General features: G+C 44.6%; 1 protein-coding gene across 3 annotated transcripts in view; it reads left to right on the forward strand.

Moving 5' to 3' along the window:
• Window positions 1-24,463, forward strand: part of YARS1 (tyrosyl-tRNA synthetase 1) — a 45,197-nt gene that overhangs the window by 15,808 nt on the left and 4,926 nt on the right. For all 3 annotated transcript variants that reach the window (XM_071096653.1, XM_071096662.1, XM_071096658.1), the window contains exons 5-10: window positions 5,081-5,161; window positions 11,352-11,444; window positions 17,679-17,814; window positions 18,301-18,386; window positions 22,595-22,730; window positions 23,998-24,095. In XM_071096653.1, coding sequence (XP_070952754.1) covers window positions 5,081-5,161; window positions 11,352-11,444; window positions 17,679-17,814; window positions 18,301-18,386; window positions 22,595-22,730; window positions 23,998-24,095 — 630 coding nt within the window. The remainder of the gene's footprint in view (window positions 1-5,080; window positions 5,162-11,351; window positions 11,445-17,678; window positions 17,815-18,300; window positions 18,387-22,594; window positions 22,731-23,997; window positions 24,096-24,463) is intronic.

Here is a 24,463-nt window from a genome sequence, read left to right on the forward strand (position 1 = left end):
TGTAGCCCATGGATCAAGGAGTGATTTCAACTTTCAAGTCCTACTATTTAAGAAATACGTTTCAAAAGGCTATAGCTGCCATAGATAATGATTCCTCTGATGGATCTGGGCAAAGTAAACTGAAAACCTCTGAAAAGGATCCAGCATTCTAGGTATTATTAAGAATATCCGTGATTTGGCCGGGCGCGGTGGCTCAAGCCTGTAATCCCAGCACTTTGGGAGGCCGAGGCGGGCGGATCACAAGGTCAGGAGATCGAGACCACAGTGAAACCCCGTCTCTACTAAAAATACAAAAAATTAGCCGGGCGCGGTGGCCGGCGCCTGTAGTCCCAGCTACTCAGGAGGCTGAGGCAGGAGAATGGCGGGAACCCGGGAGGCGGAGCTTGCAGTGAGCCGAGATCGCACCACTGCACTCCAGCCTGGGCAACAGCGTGAGACTCCGTCTCAAAAAAAAAAAAAAAAAAAGAATATCCGTGATTCATGGGAGGAAGTAAAAATATCCATATTAACAGGAGTTTGGAAGAAGTGGATGGTAACTGTCATGGGCGACTTTGAGGGGTTCAAGACTTCAGTGAGGGAAGTCACTGTAGATGGAGTAGAAATAACAAGAGAACTACAATTAGGAGTGGAGCCTGAAGATGTGACTGAATTGTTGGCCTGGCGCGGTGGCTCAAGCCTGTAATCCCAGCACTTTGGGAGGCCGAGACGGGCGGATCACGAGGTCAGGAGATCGAGACCATCCTGGCGAACACGGTGAAACCCCGTCTCTACTAAAAAATACAAAAAACTAGCCGGGCGAGGCGGCGGGCGCCTGTAGTCCTAGCTACTCGGGAGGCTGAGGCAGGAGAATGGCGTAAACCCGGGGGGCGGAGCTTGCAGTGAGCTGAGATCCGGCCACTGCACTCTAGCCTGGGCGACAGAGCCAGACTCCGTCTCAAAAAAAAAAAAGATGTGACTGAATTGCTTCAATCTCATGATAAATTTTGAACAGATGAGGAATTGCTTCTTATGGATGAGCAAAGAAAGTGGTTTCTTGAAATGGAAACTACTGGTGAGGATTCTGCGAACATTGTTGAAATGGCAACAAAGAATTTTGAATATTACATAAACTTAGTTGATAAAGCAGCAGCAGGGTTTGAGAGGATGGACTCCAGTATTGAAAGAAGTTCTATTGTGGACAGAACGCTATCAAACAGCATCACCTGCACCAGATAAAGCTTTCATGAAAGGGAGAGTCAATTGATGTGGCAAACTTCATTGTTGTCTTATTTTAAGGAATTGCCACAGCCACCGCAGCCTTCAGCAGCCACCACCCTGATCAGCCAGCAGCCATCAGACATGGAGGCAAGACCTTCACCAGCAAGATTATGACTTGCTGAAGGCTCAGATGATGGTTAGCATTTTTGGCCATACCTTAACCAAATTAAAGTATGTACGTTTTTGTAGACATAACGCTATTACACACTTTAAATAGACTACAGTATAGTGTAACCACAACTTTTATATGCACTGGGAAACAAAAAAATCCAAGTGACTCACTTTATTGTGGCTGTCTGGAACTGAACCCAGAGTGTCTCTGAGGTATGCCTGTACTGTACACAAACCTCTCTCCTGGCACCAGTTAAATACATGCATTTGCTGTTCTTCTCCAACCTATAGGCCTTGCTGTGTGTCTCTCCTATTCCTCCCCTGCTTCCTGGGATACTCTTTTACTTCTTCCATTATAATTCCTTCGCTACCTGTCTGTCCTTTAAGACATTGTTCATCTCATACACCTTTATGTTAATCATAATCCTTTTTATCATAATCTTAATAAAGGAAATAAACTTCAGAGTGATATGTGAAAATAAATTTGAGCATGAACCTATTTTCTGTTAAACAAAACAAATACATGTTTTGTTTAAAAGAAGCATCCTTCTGTTTCCTTTGTGTGCATGTATATTTGTATGAGCAAGGAAAAGGATAGAAAAATACAAACCAGACCGGCGCAATGGCTCACGCCTGTAATCCCAGCACTTTGAGAGGCTGAGGCAGGCGGATCACGAGGTCAGGAGATCGAGACCATCCTGGCTAACACGGTGAAACCCCGTCTCTACTAAAAATACAAAAAATCAGCTGGGCGTGGTGGCAGGCGCCTGTAGTCCCAGCTACTCGGGAGGCTGAGGCAGGAGAATGGTGTGAACCCAGGAGGCAGAGCTTGCAGTGAGGCAAGATCACGCTACTGCACTCCAGCCTGGGTGACAGATGCTGCGAGACTCCATCTCAAAAAAAAAAAAAAAAAAATACAAACCAAGCTGTTGATACTGGTTATCTTGTGAAGGCAAGATGAAAATGTGGATAGACTTAACTTTTTCTTTGTATATCTGTATAATTTTCTTAAATTTTTTGTAGAGACAGGGTCTCACTATGTTGCCTAGGCTGGTCTTGAACTCCTGGCCTCAAGTGATCCTCCTGCCTTAGTCTCCCAAAGTGCTGAAATTGCAGGCATGAGCCAACACATCTAGCCCTCTATAATGTTTGATATGAGAAAATAAAAATTTCCCTTGTCACCTCAAAGAGACATTTTCCAAGGTTAAACCTGGAGCTGGGTGCAGTGGCTGGCGCCTGTAATCCCAACACTTTGGGAGGCCAAGACAGGCTGATCACTTGAGGTGGGGAGTTCAAGACCAGCCTGACCAATATGGTGAAACCCCATCTCTACCAAATAATACAAAAATTAGCCAGGTGTGGTGGCATGCCCCTGTAGTCCCAGCTACTTGTGAAACTGAGGTGGGAGAATTGCTTGAACCCAGGAGGTCAAGGTTGCAGTGAGCCGAGATCAAACCACTGCCCTCCAGCCTGGGTGACAGAGTGAGACCCTATCTAAAAAAAAAAAAGAAAAAAAGAAAACCCGGAGACATGCTAGTTCTGCACTGTTGACTGGGTGCCATGGTTTATGCCTATAATCCCAAGTACTTGGGAGGCTGAGGAGGGGGGATCACTTGAGGCCAGGAGTTCAAGACCAGCCTAGGCAACATAGCAAGACTCCATCTCTCTCTTATTCTGTATGTGTGAGACTCCATCTCTTGAAAGAAAAGAAAAGAAAAAAAGAAAGAAAGCAGGGAGGGAGGGAAAAAGGAAAGAAAGAACTAGGTCTGTACTGTCTAATGCGGTAGCCTCTAGTCCTAGTCATATGTGGCTAGTGGCTATTAAAATTAAATAAAATGGAAATTTTTATTCTCTAGTCGCATTGGCTATATATCAAGTTCTTGGTTAGCTACTGTATTGGACAGCACAGACATATAACATATTCATCACTACAGAAGATTGTGTTGGATAATGCTGTTCTAGATTATTCCTGCTTGTTCAGCCTTTTCTTCCTCTTCCTTTCAGCCAATCATGCACTAAATTTTATCAATTCTACTTTTTAAAAATGTCTTAAATTCATTCTTGCTCTGCGTCCTTATTGTCTTTTGTTCATCAATATTTCTCACTTAGACTTTCACAATAGCCTTTGAGCCATTCACTTTGTCTCCGACCCATGGGTCTCAAGTCTACCCTGCCCTGTTACTGTTGCCATCTTCCTACAGTGCTAGTCATCTTTCTCCTCTCCTTAAAACCTTTCACTGGTTAAGATAACACTAGGCACCCTAGCATGACATTTAATGGTCCTTACCTACTTTTCTAACCTTATCAGTCACTGCTTCCCACCTTCCTTGAAGTTTGTACTTTTGCAGACTGAATCACTCAGAATTTCCCTAAACACTTCACACCTCTGTGCCTTCTCACATTCTGTTTCCTCTGCATGATGAAAAACATCTATATGTTCTTCAAAACCAAGCTTAGCCCACAGTCTGATATTAGGAAGCCCTCCCCACACCCATCTAACTAGATAGAGATAATTTCTTCTTTTATGTCAACACTGTTCCTTATATGAACATCTAGGTTAGCCCTTAGCACACTGAGTTGAAATGATCTGTTACATGTCTCTCCCCAGCTGGATAATTGGGCTTCTTGAAGGGAGAGTCTGGATCTGATTTATCTCACCATCCACGGAGCTGGCAGCAGGCCTGGCATGTCATAAAGGACAGTCACTGTTTTATTTATTTATTTTATTTTATTTTTTGAGACAGGGTCTCCTTCTGTCTCCCAGGCTGGGATGCAGTGGCACAATCATGGCTCACTGCAGCCACAAGCTCTCCGGGCTTAGGTGATCCTCCTACCTCAGCCTCCTGAGTAGCTGGGACTGTAGATGCATGCCATCACACTTGGCTAATTTTTGTTTGTTTGTTTGTTTTTTGTTTTTGTAGAGACACCTGGGCTCAAGTGATCTTTCCACCTCAGCCTCCCAAAGCGCTGGGATTACAGACGTGAGCCATCGCACCCAGACAGTCACTATTTTCTAGTTCAGTCTTACCTTTTTCCCGAATTCTCACAGGACTTCTTTATGCTACTTATATGTCATTTGTCGTAGGCCACCTTATTCAGTAGGATGCTTTTGGCATGACTACGGTTTGTTTCCTTCTTCTCTCCCTCCCTGCAGGATTCTGCATATCCTGAGGGCAGAGACTACTCTTATTTTTTTATCCCATGACATCCACATGGAGTAATGTTCACCACAAGCACTCAGCAACTGTCTTTGCAGCTTTTGAGGCCAAGAGGGAGGCTGACTGCTGTTTTATTTTCTTCTCGGCTTTACCTTCTGAAAAATCTAGTAATTTCCTAAACTTTCTGATTTCTCAGACCTATATAGAAGAAATAAAGTAGATGTTTAGGCCGGACACAGTGGCTCTTACCTGTCATCCCTGCACTTTGGGAGGCCAAGGCGGGTGGATCACCTGAGCTCAGGAGTTTAAGGCCAGCCTGGAAACATGGCAAAACCCCGTCTCTACTAAAAGTACAAAAAATTAGCTGGGCGTGGTGGTGCATGCCTGTAATCCTAACTATTCAGGAGGCTAAGGCAGGAGACTCACTTGAACCTGGGAAGCAGAGGTGGCAGTGAGCCGAGATCATGCCACAGCACTCCAGCCTGGGCAACAGAGTGAGATTCTATCTCAAAAAAATAAAGTAGATGTTTATGTTCATGTGTTTCTTTCCACAGGCTTTGGATGAAGAGTATTTAAAAGTAGATGCCCAATTTGGAGGCGTTGATCAGAGAAAGATTTTCACCTTTGCAGAGAAGGTGAGTGTCCGCTTTCCTGTCTTTTTTCACTTGCGCCTCAGCGGTATGCAACTATGTTTATTGAACTATGATGGTCAGTCCCACTAGTCATAGTGTATGGTAAATATTCTCCTTGTTTTGCAGTTGAGAAAACTGAGGATAGAAGAATAAAAAGTTGTCCAATATCACACAGTTAGTAACTGAGCAGGAATTATTAGTACCCAAATCTTTCAAACTCCAAAGCCCATGTGCCTGGTGACAACCAGGAAGCTGCTCCCACACCTGTTGGATTTACTCCTTTCCTAATAGCCCAGTTTCTAAGGAGAGGCATTACCAGATGGAACTACTGTCCTTTCACAGAGCATTTGGTTCGCATTTCCCAGCATCTTTTTCTTTGTTTTGTCTTTTTTTTGAGACAAGTTCTCGATCTCTCGCCCAGGCCAGACTGCAGTGGTGTGGGCCTGGGCTCAAGCAGTTCTCCCACCTCAGCCTCCCAAGTAGCTGGGACCACAGGTGCATGCCACAACACTCGGCTAGTTTTAAAATTGCTTGCAGAGATGAGGCCTCCCTGTATTGCCCAGGCAGGTCTCAAACCCCTGGGTTCAAGCAGTCTTCCTGCCTTGGCCTCGCAAAGTGCTGGGATTATAGGTGAGATCCACTGTGCCTGGCTTAGTTTTTTGATATATTTAATGAATGCAGAAATGCTTACTCACTCTCTCTCTCTCTCTCTCTCTCTCTCTCTCTATATATATATATATATATATATTTTTTTTTTTTTTTTTTTTTTTTTTTTTTTTTGAGACAGAGTTTCGCTCTTGTCACCCAGGCTGGAGGAGAGCAATGGCTTGATCTCGGCTCACTGCAATCTCCCTCTCCCGGGTTCAAGCGATTCTCCTGCCTCAGCCTCCTGAGTAGTTGGGATTACAGGCGCCTGCCACCATGCCTAGGTAATTTTTATATTTTTAAGTAGAGATGGGGTTTCACCGTGTTGGCCAGGCTGGTTTCGAACTTCTGACCTCAGGTGATCCACCCATCTCAGCCTCCCAAAGCACTGGGATTACAGGTGTGATCCACTGCACCCAGCCACAATATAAATTTTTTGAGGACCAGGTGCTGTGGCTCATGCCTGTAATCCCAGCACATTGGGAGGCTGAGGCAGGAGGATCATTTGAGCCCGGGAGTTTGAGACAAGGCTGGGCCACATAGCAAGACCCTGTCTCCACAATAAAATAAAAAATTAGCCAGGCACGCCCCTGTAGTCCCAGGTACTCAGGAAGCCGAGGCAAAATGATTGCTTGAGCCCAGGAGTTTAAGGCTGCAGTGAGCCATGATCACATCATCACACTCCAAACTGGGTGACAAAGCAAGACCTTGTCTCTGAAAAAAAAAAAAAGAATAAAATAAATACATTTTTTGATTAATTGTTTTTATTTTATTTTATTATTTATTTTTTTTTTTTTTTTGAGACAGAGTCTCGCACTGTTCCCTGGCTGGAGTGCAGTGGCGCAGTCTCGGCTCACTGCAACCTTTGCCTCCCAGGTTCAAGCGACTCTTTGCCTAAGCCTCCCAAGTAGCTGGGATTACAGGCGCCCGCCACCACACCTGGCTAATTTTTTTGTATTTTTAGTAGACACGGGGTTTCACTATGTTGGCCAGGCTGATCTCGAACTCCTGACCTCGTGATCCACCTGCCTCAGCCTCTCAAAGTACTGAGATTACAAGCATGAGCCACTGGGCCTGGCCTGTTATTTCATTTTATCTGCACAATTAACTTTTTAGTTGGACCTTCTTTTATTATTACAGCAGGGATTTGGCCCATACCTTGTTTTTGTATGACTTATGAGCTAAGAATGGTTTTTACATTGTTTAAGGATTGTGGAAAAAGATGATGAATATGCAGTAGAGAGCATATGTGGACCAGAAAGCCTAAAGTCTTTTTTTTTTTTTCCTTTTTCTTTTTCTTTTCTTTTTTTTTTTTTTTTTTTTGAGAGGGAGTCTCACTTTGTCGCCCATGCTGGAGTGCAGTGGCATGATCTTGGCTCACTGCAACCTCTGCCTCCTGGGTTCAAGCGATTCTCCTGCCTCAGCCTCCCAAGCAGCTGGGACTACAGGCATACGCCACCACACCCCGCTAATTTTTGTATTTTTAGTAGAGACAGGGTTTTACCATGTTGGCCAGGATGGTCTTGATCTCTTGACCTCATGATCCACCTACCCTAGCATCCCAAAATGCTAGGATTACAGGCATGAGCCACCATGCCCAACCCCTAAAATCTTTATTAACTATCCCTTTCTAAAACAGTGTGCCCATTCCTGCCCTAGAGATTACAACATGTAGCCTTGCAACTTATTACAGTTTAAGTTAGATATTTTTACCACTGCCCAATAATGCAAGAAACATTTTTACTACATTTTTGCTCCAACAACAGTTGGAGTAAAACTCTTTTTTGTTTGTTTGTTTTCATTTTTTGAGACAGAGTCTTGCTCTGTTGCCCAGAGTAGAGTGCAGTAGTGCGATCTTGGCTCACTGCAAGCTCCACCTCCTGGGTTCAAGCCATTCTCCTGCCTCAGCCTCCCAAGTAGCTGGGACTACAGGCTAATTTTTTGCATTTTTAGTAGAGATGGGGTTTCACCGTGTTAGCCAGGGTGGTCTCGATCTCCTGACCTCGTGATCTTTCCACCTTGGCCTCCCAAAGTGCTGAGATTACAGGTGTGAGCCACCGTGCCCGGCAAAACTCTTTTTTTTTTTTTTTTTGAGACACAGTCTTGCTCTGTCACCAGGCTGGAGTACAGCAATGTGATCTTGACTCACTGCAACCTCTGCTTCCTGAGTTCAAGCCATTCTCCTGCCTCAGCCTCCTGAGTAGCTGGGATTACAGGCTCCCACCACCATGCCCAGCTAATTTTTGTATTTTTCGTAGAGACGGGGTTTCACCATATTGGCCAGGATGGTCTTGATCCCCTGACCTCGTGATCCGCCCGCCTCAGCCTCCCAGAGTGCTGGGATTACAGGCATGAGTCACCGCGCCCGGCCTCAAAACTCATTTTTTACATAAATTTTAAATCCTTGGCTGGGTGCAGTGGGTCACCCCTGTAATCCCAGCACTTTGGGAGGCCAAGACAGGCAGATCACCTGAGGTCAGAAGTTTGAGACCAGCCTGGCCAACATCATGAAACCCCATTGCTAGTAAAAATACAAAAATTAGCCGGACACAGTGGTGTGCACCTATAATCCCAGCTCTTCAAGAGGCTGACACAGGAGAATTCTTGGAGCCTGGGAAGCAGAGGTCGCAGTAAGCCAAGATCGCACCATTGCACTCTAGGCTGGGCAACAGAAAGAGACTTTATCTCAAAAATAAAATAAAATAAATCTTAAAGACATTATTACAATTTTTTTTTTTTTTTTTTTTCTGAGACTGAGACTCCATTGCCCAGGCTGAAGTGCAATGGCGTGATCTCGGCTCACTGCAACATCAGCCTGCCTGTCATGGGATTCTCATGCCTCAGCCTAATGAGTAGCTGGGATTACAGGTGCCCGCCACCACGCCCAGCTAATTTTTGTATTTTTAGTAGAGACGGGGTTTCACCATGTTGGCCAGGCTGGTCTTGAACTCCTGACCTCAAGCGATCCGCCTACCTTGTCCTCCCAAAGTGCTGGGATTACAGGCGTGAGCCACTGCACCCAGCCTATAATTGTTTTTTAAGTCACTTTTCATCTATATCTACCCCTACTTCCCTTTTCTGATACTCTTGATTCTTGCCTGCAGTTCTTTGCTTCTGTGTGAGTTCATTTTCCTTCAACCTAAAGAGCCCCCACTTAGTATTTTGTGTTTGTAGTGCAGTTCTTTCAGTAATGAGTTCTTTCAGCTTTCTTTTATCTGAAAACATCTATTTCTTTCACTGGGTATGAAATTTGAAGTTTGGAATTATTTTTCTTTTGGCACCTTTAAAGAATCATTGCATTGGCTTCTGACTTCCATAGTTTCCACTGAAAAGTCACCTGTAAGTATTATTGTTTCTCCTTTACAGATAATATGTTTTTTCTCTGACTGCTTTTAAGATTTTTTCTTGTTTCTGATTTTCAGCAATTTGACTGTGATGTTTTTGTTACTGTTTTCTTTGAGACAGGGTCTTGCTTGCATTGCCCAGGCTAGAGTGATTGATCTTGGCTCACTGCAGCCTCGACTTCCTGGGCGCAGGTGATCCTGCCACCTCAGCCTCCCAAGTAGCTGGGACTATGGATGTGCACCACCACACCTGGCTAATTTTTGTATTTTTTTACGGAGATGGAGTTTCACCATGTTGGCCAGGCTAGTCTCATACTCCTGAGCTCAAACGATTTGCCTGCCTTGGCCTCCCAAATTGCTAGAATTACAGGTGTGAACCACTGTGCCTGACCAGCAATGATGTTTTCAGCTATAGTTTTCTTTGTATTTATCCTGCTTAGATTTTGCTGAGCTTCTTGAACCAGTGGATTTGTTTTCATCAAATTTGGGTAATTGTCTGCCATGATTTCCTCAAATACTGCTTCTCTCTTTTTCTCTTTCTCCTCTAGGGGCTTTATAAAACTCATGTTTCATATTCTGTTCTGTTGTTTTCCTTTCTTTGTTCCCTCTGTGCTTTAGTTTGGATCTGTTCTATTGAACTTTCTTCAAGTTTATCAATCCTGTCTTCTGTTAAATCCAGTATTAAATTGTGACATTTTAGAACTTCCATTTGATTCTTGTTGTAGATTCCAATTATCTTTTACAGTTCTCTTTCATCCATTTTTGTCTGTCTTTTCTTATTTCCTTTTTGGTTTGTTTTTCCTGCCTATTCTGCCTATGTACTTTTATTTTCTTTAACATACCAATCACAGTTATTTTGGCATCATGGCCTGTTTACTGCAATATCTGGATTGTTTCTGAATCTGTTTCTATTGACTATTTTCTCTCGACTGTCAACCACTTTTCTCTGCTTCCCATTTCTAGTATATATATATATATATATACACATATTTTTTTTTTTTTGTATCAAAGGGATTATAGATGCATTGTAGACCCTCTGGATTATGTTTATAGGATGCTATGTTTTCTGTAGATTGCTAAATTACTGACTTATCACCTGGGTTCTGTCAGGGGTTGGTTTTAGGCTTTGTTAGAATACATCTACTTCAGCTTGGCCTTTACTCCTGTGGTGTGGTCCTTGTTCCTAGAGCATGGCCTTTCTAGAGACTCAAACTGAAATATCAGGGTGTTCAGAAAGCCCTCTCTACTTTGATTGGACCTAAACTTTCATCTCTGTCTCCCCAATACTGTGCAGCCTCCAAAATCTTTGCCGAGGTCTCCAGCCTCCCAGAGCCTGTTCTCTGCCAGACTTCCTGGTATCTCACTATGTGCATACACAGTTATGAGTCAGCCAAGAAGTCAGTGGGGAATTTTGACATAGGCTGAGGAACCCATCCCAATCCCTAGCCTCCTGCAGCCCTGAACTCCAATAGCCGTTTCCCCTGCTTAGTCTCTTACTGTCTGCTTGGTCTCTTTTTCTCAGCACCTGGTTTGCAAAAAAATACCCTCAGTGAGAAAGCCAAGGCAAGCGTGTAGTCACCTTACTTCCCTTCGCTCAAGATTTGCTGCCCTGTTGGGTTTTATTGTTTTGTTTTTTGTTTTTGTTTTTTGAGGTGGAGTCTCGCTCTTGTTGTCCAGGCTGCAGTGCAGTGGCACGATCTCGGCTCACTGCAACCTCTGCCTCCCGGGTTCAAGCAATCCTACTGCCTCAGCCTCCCGAGTAGCTGGGATTAATTACAGGTGCCTGCCACCACGCTCGGCTAATTTTTGTATTCTTAGTAGAGATGGGGTTTCACCATGTTGGCCAGGCTCATCTCGAACTCCTAACCTTAGGTGATCCACCCACCTCAGCCTCCCAAAGTGCTGGGATTACAGGTGTGAGCCACCGCGCCCAGCTTACCCTGTTGTTTTATGTATTTCCATCTTTTATTGTTTACGGTGACGTAAATCCAATAGCCTCACAATGTAATACGACAGAAAAGCAGTAGGGAAAAAAACTTTGCTTGAATTACAATCACTGTCAAAAACTAAATCTTTATATTTGGTATAAAAAGATTGGAAGCAATATAACAGCTACTCAGTTGCTGGCCAAGTTAGATGAGATCAGGGCACTGAGGAGGAACTTAGACTAATACCTGCTTTTGTGTGTTTCTCTAATCTCTTAGTACCTCCCTGCACTTGGCTATTCAAAACGGGTCCATCTGATGAATCCTATGGTTCCAGGATTAACAGGCAGCAAAATGAGCTCTTCAGAAGAGGTAAGTTGTCAGCTGAGACTTGAATTTAGAAATCTTCAGCCTCAGTGGACAGATGGAGGACTGAAAAGAACAGTGACCTGGCTAACTAGAATTCTCCAATATTTGAGTTAGAAGATGCCTCACACCATTCAATTCTTTCAGTGGTTCTTTAGTATCGAAGGATCCAGAGCAGTCCTGATGAGATCTAATCATAACTTAATGGTTTTTGCTGCTGATAAAAAATATATATAAGCAAAAGTAATTTCTTTGTTCATAGAACTGTGATAAAATTCAGCCTTATTAATGAGAGCACTATGGTTGCCTTTCACTAATTAGCATTTTGATTCCTAGGGTAATACTTGATATCACTAATATTATGATATCTTTTAATATTTAAGAGTCCCTCTTGAGCTCATGTACTTGAGGGAAAGTTCACTTTGATTCTGATCATTAGAGCGTGGAAATCCAAAGATGTGAAAGGTTGAGTTCTGGGTTCCCAAACATGGCTTATCTTCAGAATCATCTAGGGAATTTAAAAAAAAAAAAAAAAAAGTGTTGATTAGACCTTGTCCAGAGAGATTCTGATAAAGTAGTTCTGAGAGGAACTCAGGAATCTGTATTTCCTTCCTTCCTTCCTTCCTCTCCCTTTTTTTTTTTTTTTTTTTTTTCCTTTTTCTGAGATAGTTTCACTGTGTTACCCAGGCTGGAGTGCAGTGGTGCAATCTCAGCTTACTGCAACCTCCGCCTCCCAGGTTCAAGCAATTCTCCTGCCTCAGCCTCCTGAGTAGCTTGGGACTACAGGTGCCTACCAACACGCTTAGCTAATTTTTGTATTTTTTAGTAGAGACGGGGTTTCGCCGTGTTGGCCAGGCTGGTCTCAAACTCTTAACCTCAAGTGATCTGCCCTCCTCGGCCTCCCAAAGTGCTGAGATTATGGGTGTGACTCACCATGCCTGACCAGGAATCTGTATTTTCTTTGAAGTCCTACTAGGTGATTCTGGTTTAAGTCACATCTGGACACTCATCTAGTTCTTTAAATATGACATCTCAAACTTTGATCAGACATTGGTGATTATATGCATGTATACTGTTGTATTTTTTTGTTTTTGTTGTTGTTTTCCAACCTCACCCCATTACCATTTTGTTTTCTTTTTTTTTTTTTAGATGGAGTCTTGCTCTGTCGCCCAGGCTGGAGTGCAGTGGCATGATCTCAGCTTACTGCAACCTCCACCTCCCAGGTTCAAGCGATTATCCTGCCTCAGCCTCCTGAGTAGCTGGGATTACAGGCACGTGCCATCACGCCTGGCTAATTTTTGTGTTTTTAGTAGAGAAGGGGTTTCACCATCTTGGCCAGGCTGGTCTTGAACTCCTAACCTCGTGATCCACCCTCCTCGGCCTCCCAAAGTGCTGGGATTCCAGGTGTGAGCCACTGCGTCTGACCTCCCTGTTAACCATATTTTTAAAGAATATACTCATTCCCTTTTCTCTCACATTAAAATACTCCTTATGTCACTTATTACTCTGACAAATATCATATCACTCATCCTGTTTGGTGACATTTGCTGTTTCTTCACCCTGGTAATCAGGCCTAGCAGTAGTTCCCAAATCAGAATCACTTGGAGAAGTTTATATATATATGTGTTTCACCATGTTGGACAGGCTGGTTTCGAACTTCTGACCTCAGGTGATCCGTCTGCCTTGGCTTCCCAAGGTGTTTCGATTACAAGCGTGAGCCACTACGCCGGCCTTTTTAAAAAATTATATATATATAATATATGATATATACTATATATAATATATATTAAAGTAAATATATATTATATAATATATATTAATAATAAACCCAGCCAAAAAGTTTTTAAAAATACAAATTTAAGCCGGGCCTGGTGGCTCACGCCTGTAATCGCAGCACTTTGGGAGGCCGAGGCAGACGGATCACGAGGTCAGGAGATCAAGACAATCCTGGCTAACACGGTGAAACCCCGTCTCTACTAAAAATACAAAAAATTAGCTGGGCATGGTGGCGGGCGTCTGTAGTCCCAGCTACTCCAGAGGCCGAGGCAGGAGAATGGCGTGAACCCAGGAGGTGGAGCTTGCAGTGAACCGAGATGGCGCCACTACACTCCAGCCTGGACGACAGAGCGAGACTCCATCTCAAGAAAAAAATAAAATAGGCCGGGCGCGGTGGCTCACGCCTGTAATCCCAGCACTTTGGGAGGCCGAGGCGGGCGGATCACAAGGTCAGGAGATCGAGACCACGGTGAAACCCCGTCTCTACTAAAAATACAAAAAATTAGCCGGGCGCGGTTGTGGGCGCCTGTAGTCCCAGCTACTCGGGAGGCTGAGGCAGGAGAATGGCGTGAACCCGGGAGGCGGAGCTTGCAGTGAGCCGAGATCGCGCCACTGCACTCCAGCCTGGGCGACAGAGCGAGACTCCGTCTCAAAAAAAAAAAAGAAAAAGAAAAAAATAAAATAAAATAAAATAAATAGAATAGAATAAACAAATTTTTTTTTTTTTTTTTTTTTTTTTTTTTGAGGCGGAGTTTCACTCTTGTTGCCCAGGCTGGAGTGCAATGGCACGATCTCGGCTCACCACAACCTCCGCCTCCCAGGCTCAAGCAATTCTCCTGCCTCAGCCTCCCCAGTAGCTGGGATTATAGGCATGCGCCACCACGCCCAGCTAATTTTTTGTATTTTTAGTAGAGACGAGGTTTCTCCATGTTGGTCAGGCTGGTCTCGAACTCCTGACCTCAGGTGATCCACCCGCCTCGGCCTCCCAAAGTGCTGGAATTACAGGCGTGAGCCACTGCGCCCGGCCTCCGAATAAACAAATTTAAAAAAAAAAGACCGGCATGGTGCCTCATGCCTGTAATCCCAGCACCTTGGGAGGCCAAGGCAGACGAATCACCTGAGGTCAGGAGTTCGAGACCAACCTGTCCAACATGGTGAAACCCCATTTCTAATAAAAGTACAAAGATTAGCCAGGCGTGGTGGCAGGTGCCTGTAATCCCAGCTACTCGGGAGGCTTAGGCAGGATAACTGCTTGAACCCAGGAGGCGGAGGTTGCAGTGAGCCGAGATCATGCCATTGCACTCCAGCCTGGGCAACAAGAGCGAGACTCCCTCTCAAAAAAAAAACAGGCCAGGGACAGTGGCTCACACCTGTAATCCCAGCACTTTGTGAGGCCAAGGCGGGTGGATCACCTGAGGTCAGGGGTTCCAGACCAGCCTGGCCAACATGGTGAAACCCCTTCTCTACTGAAAATGCAAAATTCGGCCGGGCGCGGTGGCTCACGCCTGTAATCCCTGCACTTTGGGAGGCCGAGGCAGGCGGATCACGAGGTCAGTAGATCGAGACCATCCTGGCTAACACGGTGAAACCCCGTCTCTACTAAAATACAAAAAAATTAGCCGGGCGCGGTGGCGGGCGCCTGTAGTCCCAGCTACTCCGGAGGCTGAGGCAGGAGAATGGCGCGAACCCGGGAGGCGGAGCTTGCAGTGAGCCGAGATGGTGCCACTGCACTCCAGCCTGGGCGACAGAGTGAAGACTCCGCCTCAAAAAAAAAAAAAAAGAAAAGAAAATGCAAAATTCAGCTGGGTGTGGTGGCAGGCACCTGTAATCCCAGCTACTCAGGAGGCTGGGCAGGAGAATCACTTGAACCCAGGAGGCAGAGGTTGCACTGAGTCAAGATTGTGTCACTGCATGCACTCCAGCCTAGGCCACAGAGTGAGACTCCATCTCAAAAAAAAAAAAAAGATTGCCTGGCCCAATCCCAAGAGATTTTGACTCATTAGGTTTGGGTGGAACCCAGTAAAAGGTGATTCATATACTGTCACATGTGAGCTAGAATTTGGTAACCACTGAACTCAAATGACCATGAACTCACTCTTTCCAAATAAGAAACAAAGCCTATTACCTAAAAAGGAAAAATGACTGTAGATAATATATAATACCTAGTGTGGCTGATTGCTGTGAACCAGTAGCCTCACACATTGTTGACAGCAATGTTGATTAGGATACCTTTCAAAAACCAATTTTGAACCTAGCAATTTTGGGCAGCTTAATGAAATGATTCTAGAGAAGGCAAAAAAACTCTGCAAAGATGTCCAATGTAGCATTATATGTAATTTGTAAAAATTAGCATAGAATCTAAGAGTTTGGAGTTTATTAAATTATGTTTCCACTAATTATTGGGAATATAATACAGCATAAAAACTGTAAGTAGGCCATACATTGTGGTTCACACCTGTAATCCTAGCATTTTGGGAAGCCAAAGTAGGCAGCTAACTCAAGTCCAGGGGTTCAAGACCAGCCTTGGCAACATGATAAAACCCCATCACTACAAAAAATTTTAACAGCTAGGCATGGTGGCATGCACCAATAGTCCCAGCTACATGGGAGGCTGAGGTAGGAGGACTACTTGAGCCTGGGAGGCAAAGGTTGCAGTGGACCATGATCATGCCACCACACTCCAGCCTGGGTGGCAAAGCAAGTGAGATCCTATCAATCCCAACACTTTGGGAAGCTGAGGCAGGAGGATTGCTAGAGGCCAGGAGTTTGAGACTGTCCTGGGCAACACAGTGAGACCCCATTTTAACAAAAATAAAAATTTGCTAGGCATGCCAGGCGCAGTGGCTCACGCCTGTAATCCCAGCACTTTGGGAGACCAAGGCAGGTGGATCACCTAAGGTCGAGAGTTCCACACCAGCCTGACCAACATGGAGAAACTCCGTCTCTACTAAAAATACAAAATTAGCCGGGCATGGTGGTGCATGCCTGTAATCCCAGCTACTTGGGAGGCTGAGGCAGGAGAACTGCTTGAACCCGGGAGGCGGAGGTTGCGGTGAGCAGAGATCACGCCATTGCACTCCAGCCTGGACAACAAAAGCAAAACTCTGTCTCAAAAAAAAAAAAAAATTAGCCAGGTATGGTTGTGTACACCTGTAGTCCTAGCTCCTCATGAGGCTGAGGTCAGAGGATCACTTAATGGCAGGAGTTTGAGGTTACAGTGGACTATAATTGCACCACTGTACTCCATCCTGAGCAACAGAGTGAGACCATCTCAAAAGAAAAAAAAATTATAAGGAAGGACCAGGTAGCCACTCAGAAATACTTAAAAGATAGACTTTTATTCTCCAACTACAAATTCATAACAATTTTGTGTGCTATAAACAGCCTGAGAAGAACACAAAAAATAAAATAGTTTAATTTGTTAGATGGCAGGATTTTGAGTGGTTTTCACTCTGTCGCCCAGGCTGGAGTGTAGTAGCATGATCATGCCTTGCAGTTTCAACCTCCTGGGCTCAAGTGATCCTCCTGCCTCAGCCTCCCGAGTAGCTGGGACCACAGGTGCATACTACCACACCCAGCTATTCTTTTGTTTTCAGTAGAGATGAGGTCTGTGTTGCCCATGCTGGTCTTGAACTCCTGGGCTCAAGCAACCCTCCAGCCTCCCAAAGTAGTAAGACTACAGGCGTGAGCCACTGTGCCCAGCCTAATGTTAAAATATTTTTATTGCCGGGGCACGGTGGCTCACGCCTGTAATCCCAGCACTTTGAGAGACCAAGGCAGGCGGATCACTAGGTCAGGAGATCGAGACCATCCTGGCTACCACCGTGAAACCCCATCTCTACTAAAAATGCAAAAACAAAATTAGCTGAGTGTGGTGATGGGCGCCTGTAGTCCCAGCTATTCAGGAGGCTGAGGCAGGAGAATGGCGTGAACCCAGGAGGCGGAGCTTGCAGTGAGCAAAGATCACACCACTGCACTCCAGCCTGGGCGACAGAGTGAGACTCCGTCTCAAAAATATGTATATATATATTTTTTATTTATTTTTACCATGTCCACAGGAAAATATCTGCAAGCACCTAATGTTAAAATCTTTGTAAAAAAATTTTTTTTAGCTAGGCACAGTGGCTCACACCCTTAATCCCATCACTTTGGGAGGCCAAGGCAGGAGAATTGCTTGAGCCCAGAAATTTGAGACCCGCCTGGGCCACATGATGAAACCCTGTCTCTACAAAAAATAGAAGAATTAACTGAGCATGGTGACACATTCCTGTAGTCCCAGCTTTCCAGGACGCTGAGATGGGAGAATCTCTTGAGCCCAGGAGGTTGAGGCTGCGGTGAGTCAGGATTGTGCCACTGCACTCCAGCCTGGGCGACAGAGAAGAAAAAACAAAATTTAGCTCATATCAGTTGAGCATATTCTCATTTTAAACCACAAGAGGTCCTTTTCCCTTCCATGACTTCTAGGAGTCCAAGATTGATCTCCTTGATCGGAAGGAGGATGTGAAGAAAAAACTGAAGAAGGCCTTCTGTGAGCCAGGAAATGTGGAGAACAATGGGGTTCTGTCCTTCATCAAGCATGTCCTTTTTCCTCTTAAGTCCGGTAATACTCTCTGTTTTCTTCCTAGAGGCCAGGCTAGAATAGAAAAATTCGTGCTGTGATCATACTTGTGATTTGTCACAGACCGTTCCTCCAGGGACTGGCTGCCCTGATTCTCTGCTCTGATTTCTTATATATTAAAGTATGAATGATGTTGGGATGTAATTTAATTGTTCATATATTCATTACCAGGCTAGGTTCTGAGGGAATATTGGAGTGGGCAGAGGTGTTAGAAGTAAGGGTGGGGGCAGACATGTTGAACTAGAGGAATACAACAAAATAGATATAAGCCACAAGCCTTCCCCTGAAGCAGCTGAGATGCTAGCTGGGTATACAATAGTGCCATTCATCCAATCTAAGAATAATAAAATACCATACCATAAAGTTCAGAATATATGGCAAAAACTACAAATAGTCATGCATGTGGGTTAGGAATGCCGATTCTGCCACTGTCAATGAGTTTGCTGACATGGATCCTTTTCCTTACAGAGTTTGTGATCCTACGAGATGAGAAATGGGGTGGAAACAAAACCTACACAGCTTACACGGACCTGGAAAAGGACTTTGCTGCTGAGGTAATATGAAAGGAAAAGGAATCCTTTCCTGAAGATCTGTATTTTATTTTTTGCTGACTGTTAGAACTTTAGAACAACTTGTTCTGTGTAGAAGTAAGCTGCCTGGTATTTTTTCTCTACTTTTGGTAATCTCACCAGTGTCTATTTTCCTTCAAAACTGCAATTTTGGTTAAAGTTTCTTGTCAGTTAGCTTTTCTGATTTAGGAATTTCGTTAATGCAAATGGATTTCTATCCCTCAGGGCCCTTTAAGGCCTTACCTGGCAGGGACTCTCTCTCACCTCTTCTCAGGAAACATTTTTCATCAGTAAATGTCTGTAATCTTATGCACACGGGTGGTCCCTTTAGGATGTACAAAAGCAGTACTCATTCAGTAGAAACCATACTTCTTCAAGTACCCATACAACCATTCAACCATTCTGTTTTTCACTTTCTGTACCATATTCAATAAATTACATGAGATACTAAAAAAAAAAAAAAAAAAGAGAGAGAGAGAAAGAAAAGAAAAGAATGTACTGGGCACAGCGGCTCACGCCTATAATCCCAGCACTTTGAGAGGCTGAGGTGGGCGGATCACCTAAGGTCGGGAGTTCAAGACCAGCCTGACTAACATGGAGAAACCCCGTCTTTACTAAAAATACAAAAAATTAGCCAGGCATGGTGGTGCGCGTCTGTAATCCCAGCTACTCGGGAGGCTGAGGCAGGAGAATTGCTTGAACCTGGGAGGCAGAAGTTGTGGTGAGCTGAGATCGCGCCACTGCACTCCATCCTGGGCAACAGGAGTGAAACTCTGTTTCAAAAAGAAAGAAAGAAAGGAAAAGAAAAGAAAGAAAGATAATCCCCATGGAACTCTGCCAGACCTCTCCATCTCGGCCTGCCAGGTTTGTAGTTATATGCCACAGGGGTTTTTTTCTGTGTTTTTGCGGGTTTTTTTTTTTTTTTGAGATGGAGTCTCACTCCGTCGCCTAGGCTGGAGTGCAGTGGCACAATCTTGGCTCACTGCAACCTGTGCCTCCAAGGTTCAAGCGATTCTCCTGCCTCAGCCTCCCGAGTACTTGGGATTACAGGTGCCTGCCACCATACCGGCTACTTTTTGTATTTTTTAGTAGAGATGGGGTTTCACCATGTTGGCTGGACTGGTCTTGAACTCCTGACCTCAGGTAATCTGCCCACCTCGGCCTCCCAAATTGCTGGGATTACAGGTGTGAGCCCCTGCGCCCAGCCAGGGCTCTGTCTATGCTCTCCAGGGCTGCATATTTTGTTAATGGCTTCGATGAGGATTCAGGTGGTTCCCAGATTCGATAGGCAAATGGTACAAAGCTAACATACTGGTGCTTTAATCACTCTCCAAAGGACTTAGCAGGCTGGAATAAAGAACTGAACTCAGCAAAGATGAAGTATTTCAGGAACAGGTGCAAAATCAGGGTTCAAAAATAAGAGATAATTATAAAAGGACAGAATAGAGGCTCCTATTCATTTCAACAGACACTTTAACAAAAGACTTACTAGGTGCCCATGTGTTAGGCACTATGCTAGGGACTTTTTTTATTACACAGAGGGTTCAGTCCTCCTAAAGCTCAGTCCAGTAGGAGAGGCAGACTTGTAAATATTTCATTGGCTGCATTTTACATATGTATCTAGATATATATTTTAACATATGTGTGTATATATGTGAATATAAGGTGTGAAAATACATATTACATGTGAATATATATAATGAAAAGAGTATATATATATATATATATATATATATATATATATATATATATATACACACACCAGAAATAATATAGGAGGAAGTGATTAACTGACTCTAGAAAAGCTTGTGGAGGAGACACTATCCAAGCACTATTTTGCTTGAGGAATAGGAGTTCACAAGGAAATCTGTGAGGGAATAAATTGTACAAAGACATGGTAGGATGAAACAGCATGATGTATGAGGAATTGCAGGTGGTTTGATCTGACTAGAGTCTAAAAGGTGAGGGGGGGTATTGTGGGATAGATAGGCAGGGCCAGGTCACAAAGGGAAGAAGACATAATACCGTATATAGGGAATGAAATGGGAGGTGTTGGCCGGGCGCGGTGGCTCAAGCCTGTAATCCCAGCACTTTGGGAGGCCGAGACGGGCGGATCACAAGGTCAGGAGATCATGACCATCCTGGCTAACACGGTGAAACCCTGTCTCTACTAAAACAAAAAAAAAAAAAACTAGCCAGGCTAGGTGGCGGGCGCCTGTAGTCCCAGCTACTCGGGAGGCTGAGGCAGGAGAATGGCATAAACCCGGGAGGTGGAGCTTGCAGTGAGCTGAGATCCGGCCACTGCACTCCAGCCTGGGCGACAGAGCGACACTCCGTCTCAAAAAAAAAAAAATAAAAGAAATGGGAGGTGTTGTGATTGATTCTGAATTCAGGTCCAATCAATTTATTGGGGCTGTTAGAAATGTTAATATATGCCAGGTGCAGTGGCTCACACCTGTAATCTCAGCACTTTGGGAGGCCAAGGCAGGAGAATTGGCTTGAGCTCAGGAGTTGAAGACTAGCCTGGGCAACATAGTGAGACTCTGTCTCTACAAAAAAAAAAAAAAAATACTGGCCAGCCATGATGGCGCATGCCTATAGTCGCAGCTACTGGGAAGGCTGAGGTGGGAGGATCGCTTGAGCCCAGGAAGGAGATCAAAGCTGCAGTGAGCCATGATTGCATCACTGCACTCCAGCTGGGTAACAGCGTGACCATGTCTCAGAAAAAAAGTCTTTTGTGAGAATTAGGAATAGATGAAATGCCTCAGAAAAAAGGCCTGCAGCCACGTTATCCAACAGTACTTTCTGTGGTGGTGGATATGCCCTATCTGTACTGCCTGATACAGAGGCCACATGTGGCTGTTGAGCACTTGCAATGTGGCAGGCGCAGCTGAAGAAGGGAATTTCAGTTTACATTTAAATACCCACACAAGGCTAGTAACCACCATATTGGACAGCGGCAGCCCTAGAGCTTTTTATTAAACTTAAATATTCCCAAGGAAATGAAGAAGTAGCATCAGAAACAAAAATGTTCGCATTGTTGTATTAAAAGTGTGCATTCCTAAGGGATGTCCCCTCAGAATATCTAGAAGATTCTTTCAGACCAGATTTGAGATATAAAAAAGGCAGTCAGCCAAGTACGGTGGCTCACACCTGTAATCCCAGCACTTTGGGAGGCTGAGGCAGGTGGATCACAAGGTCAGGAGTTCAAGACCAGTCTGGGCAACACGGTGAAACCCTGTCTGTACTAAAATACAAAAAATTAGCTGGGCATGGCTGCATGCGACTGTAGTCCCAGCTACTCAGGAGGCTGAGGCAGGAGAATCGCTTGAACCCGGGAGGCGGAGGTTGCAGTGAGTTGAAATTGCGCCACTGCACCCCAGCCTGGGCAACGGAGCAAGACTCAAAAAAAGGGCAGTCACAGGACACAAGGAACAAAATGGAATTACTGAACTATTACCATGTACCAGCAGTGTTATCATTTTCACCCACATTCAGTGATTTAACCCTCATCCCCATCCTGTGAGATATAGCTATTATTGGCCTCACTTTATAAGTAACAAAGCCAACACTGGCCGAGTGCATTGGCTCGTGCCTGTAATCCCAGCACTTTGGGAGGCAGAGGCAGGCAGATTGCCTGAACCCAGGAGTTCAAGACCAGCCTGGGTAACATAGCGAGATCCTGTCTCTACAAAAAGAAAAGAAAAAAAGAATCAGCCAAAGCTTAGAGGGGTTATGTGCCTAGTTTGGAGTCACACACAGCTAGCTGGGAATCTAATCTCGGTCTGTCGAACTCCAAAGCCCTTGCTCTTTCTTCTTACTCAGCTCTCTCCCTCAGGTTATCTTTAGGCCTTGGATTACCTATGTGAATGTTTCTCTGCTTGTAAATACCACTTGGTCTGTGACCCTACTCTAAGCATAAATGGAGGGACTAGAAGAATTAGACTAACAAATACATTCAGCTCCTAAACACCCTCAAGTTAGTATAGATTTCAGAATCAAAAGACTTGGATTTCGGACACGTTAGTCTTTCTGAATGTGTTTTCCCTTCTCTTTTCTACCTGCCTCACAAGATTATCACAAGGATCAAATAAGACTGTTGGGAAAAACTCCCTTGATCCTACTTTCTTGGATTCAGGTGTCCTGTGCCCTGTTCTAGACCTTATCTCACTAGGTCTTGTTTGATTCTGCAGGTTGTACATCCTGGAGACCTAAAGAATTCTGTTGAAGTCGCGCTGAACAAGTTGCTGGATCCAATCCGGGAAAAGTTTAATACCCCTGCCCTGAAGAAACTGGCCAGCGCTGCCTACCCAGATCCCTCGAAGCAGAGTAAGGCCAGCCGGAAAGGGGCCGATGTCATCAGGAAAGGGAGCTTGTCAATGAGCCTTGGAAAAATGCCTGTCTTCAGTTGAGGGCACAAGAACCCAGGGGGTCTGAGTGCAGGAATGTCATGTCCTACTGGCTCCTAGAATGGAACTTGAGTCATTTTGATTTGGGTTTGGTGAACACCAGGAAGTGATCACATCCTTTTGTACCAGCATTGCTGAGAGCTGCTGGTGTAAGATATATACTTTGGTTCTTCTAGTCTGTTTGCTAAATCTGCCTCTTCATTAAAGATAGTGACTGGGGCCAGACACAGTTGCTCACACCTGTAATCTTAACACTTTGGAAGGCTGAGGCAGGTGGATCACTTGAGCCCAAAAGTTAGAGATCAAAACCCAGTCTCTACCCACCCCCCCCCAAAAAAAAAAAATTAGCCGGGCATAGTAGCACATGCCTGTAGTCCCAGCTACTTGGGAGGCTGAGGTGAGAGGATCACCTGAGCATGGGGAAGTTGACACTGCAGTGAACCATGATTGCACCACTGCACTCCAGCCTGGGCAACAGAGTGAGACTCTATGTCTCAAAAAAGGGAAAATGATAGAAATTAGGTTAGACCTATTATACCCAACTGGTATATAGACATCTCTTATACAGCTGTTGGGCAGAGCCTGCAGAGCTTAGAGAAGCTTATCTTTAGATTCTCCCAGTTTCCTTCTATGTGCATAGGCCTAGCTCTTAGTTGGCCATCCACTTATGCAAAATGCTGAGATACTGGCATTGATAGCTTTGTGCGACCCTTCTAGAAAAAAACTAAGTTAACTGAGTAAAATTTTTTTTTTTTTTTTTTTTTTTTTTTTTTAATTTTTCAAAAAGAGACAGTCTGGCTCTGTTGCCCAGGCTGGTCTTTAACTCCTGGGCTTAAGCAATCCTCCCGCCTTGGCCTCCCAAAGTGCTAGAATTACAAGTGTGAGCCACCACACCTGGCCAAGACTCAGCAAATTCTATATAGAATGCATGAATGGAAATACCTAAAGGAGGCAAAGTTACTACTGCTCCCTCCCCTCTAGTCTAATAATTGAGGGAGAGAACAGATGAAAATCAGGTTTGTCATGTCTGAAAGGTTGCCAACCCAGTATTAAAGAAGTTATAACTCAGTAGACTCTGGGGATTCTACGCTAAATCTTACCTAGTATCAGTGTCTTCACGTGGTGTGATCAGCAGCTGATCTGCCACAGGGAAGAATTCTACCTCATGGGGTTCTTCTCATTCCTAGAGCCAATGGCCAAAGGCCCTGCCAAGAATTCAGAACCAGAGGAGGTCATCCCATCTCGGCTGGATATCCGTGTGGGGAAAATCATCACTGTGGAGAAGGTACTCATTTTTCACCACATCTCAGAGAGGCAGATGGGATCAGGTTTGTCTGTTTCCATCCGGAGGAAACGTGGCCTGGAGATGGGAAGTAACATCCTGAGGTCATATTGCAAGTCAGAGTGCAGGTGTCTAATTCCAGGCATCAGGCTTTCTGTTGCGATTGTCGCCTGTGGACATTACGCAACCAAATACAGCCAGGAACTCGGCATGGGGGACGGATGTTAGTCAGAGGGAACTTGTTTATCTGTTAAATCTGGTCTGATGGACTCATCTGATCCCCATCAGCTTGCCTGGACTAGCTACAGGCCTCATCTTGGATGAGCCACTTTGCCCGCTTCAGAAAGTGGTAGAGGGAAGATGACTTCCTT

This window comes from Macaca nemestrina, chromosome 1 (assembly GCF_043159975.1).
Source record: "Macaca nemestrina isolate mMacNem1 chromosome 1, mMacNem.hap1, whole genome shotgun sequence".
Classification (NCBI taxonomy): domain Eukaryota; kingdom Metazoa; phylum Chordata; class Mammalia; order Primates; family Cercopithecidae; genus Macaca; species Macaca nemestrina.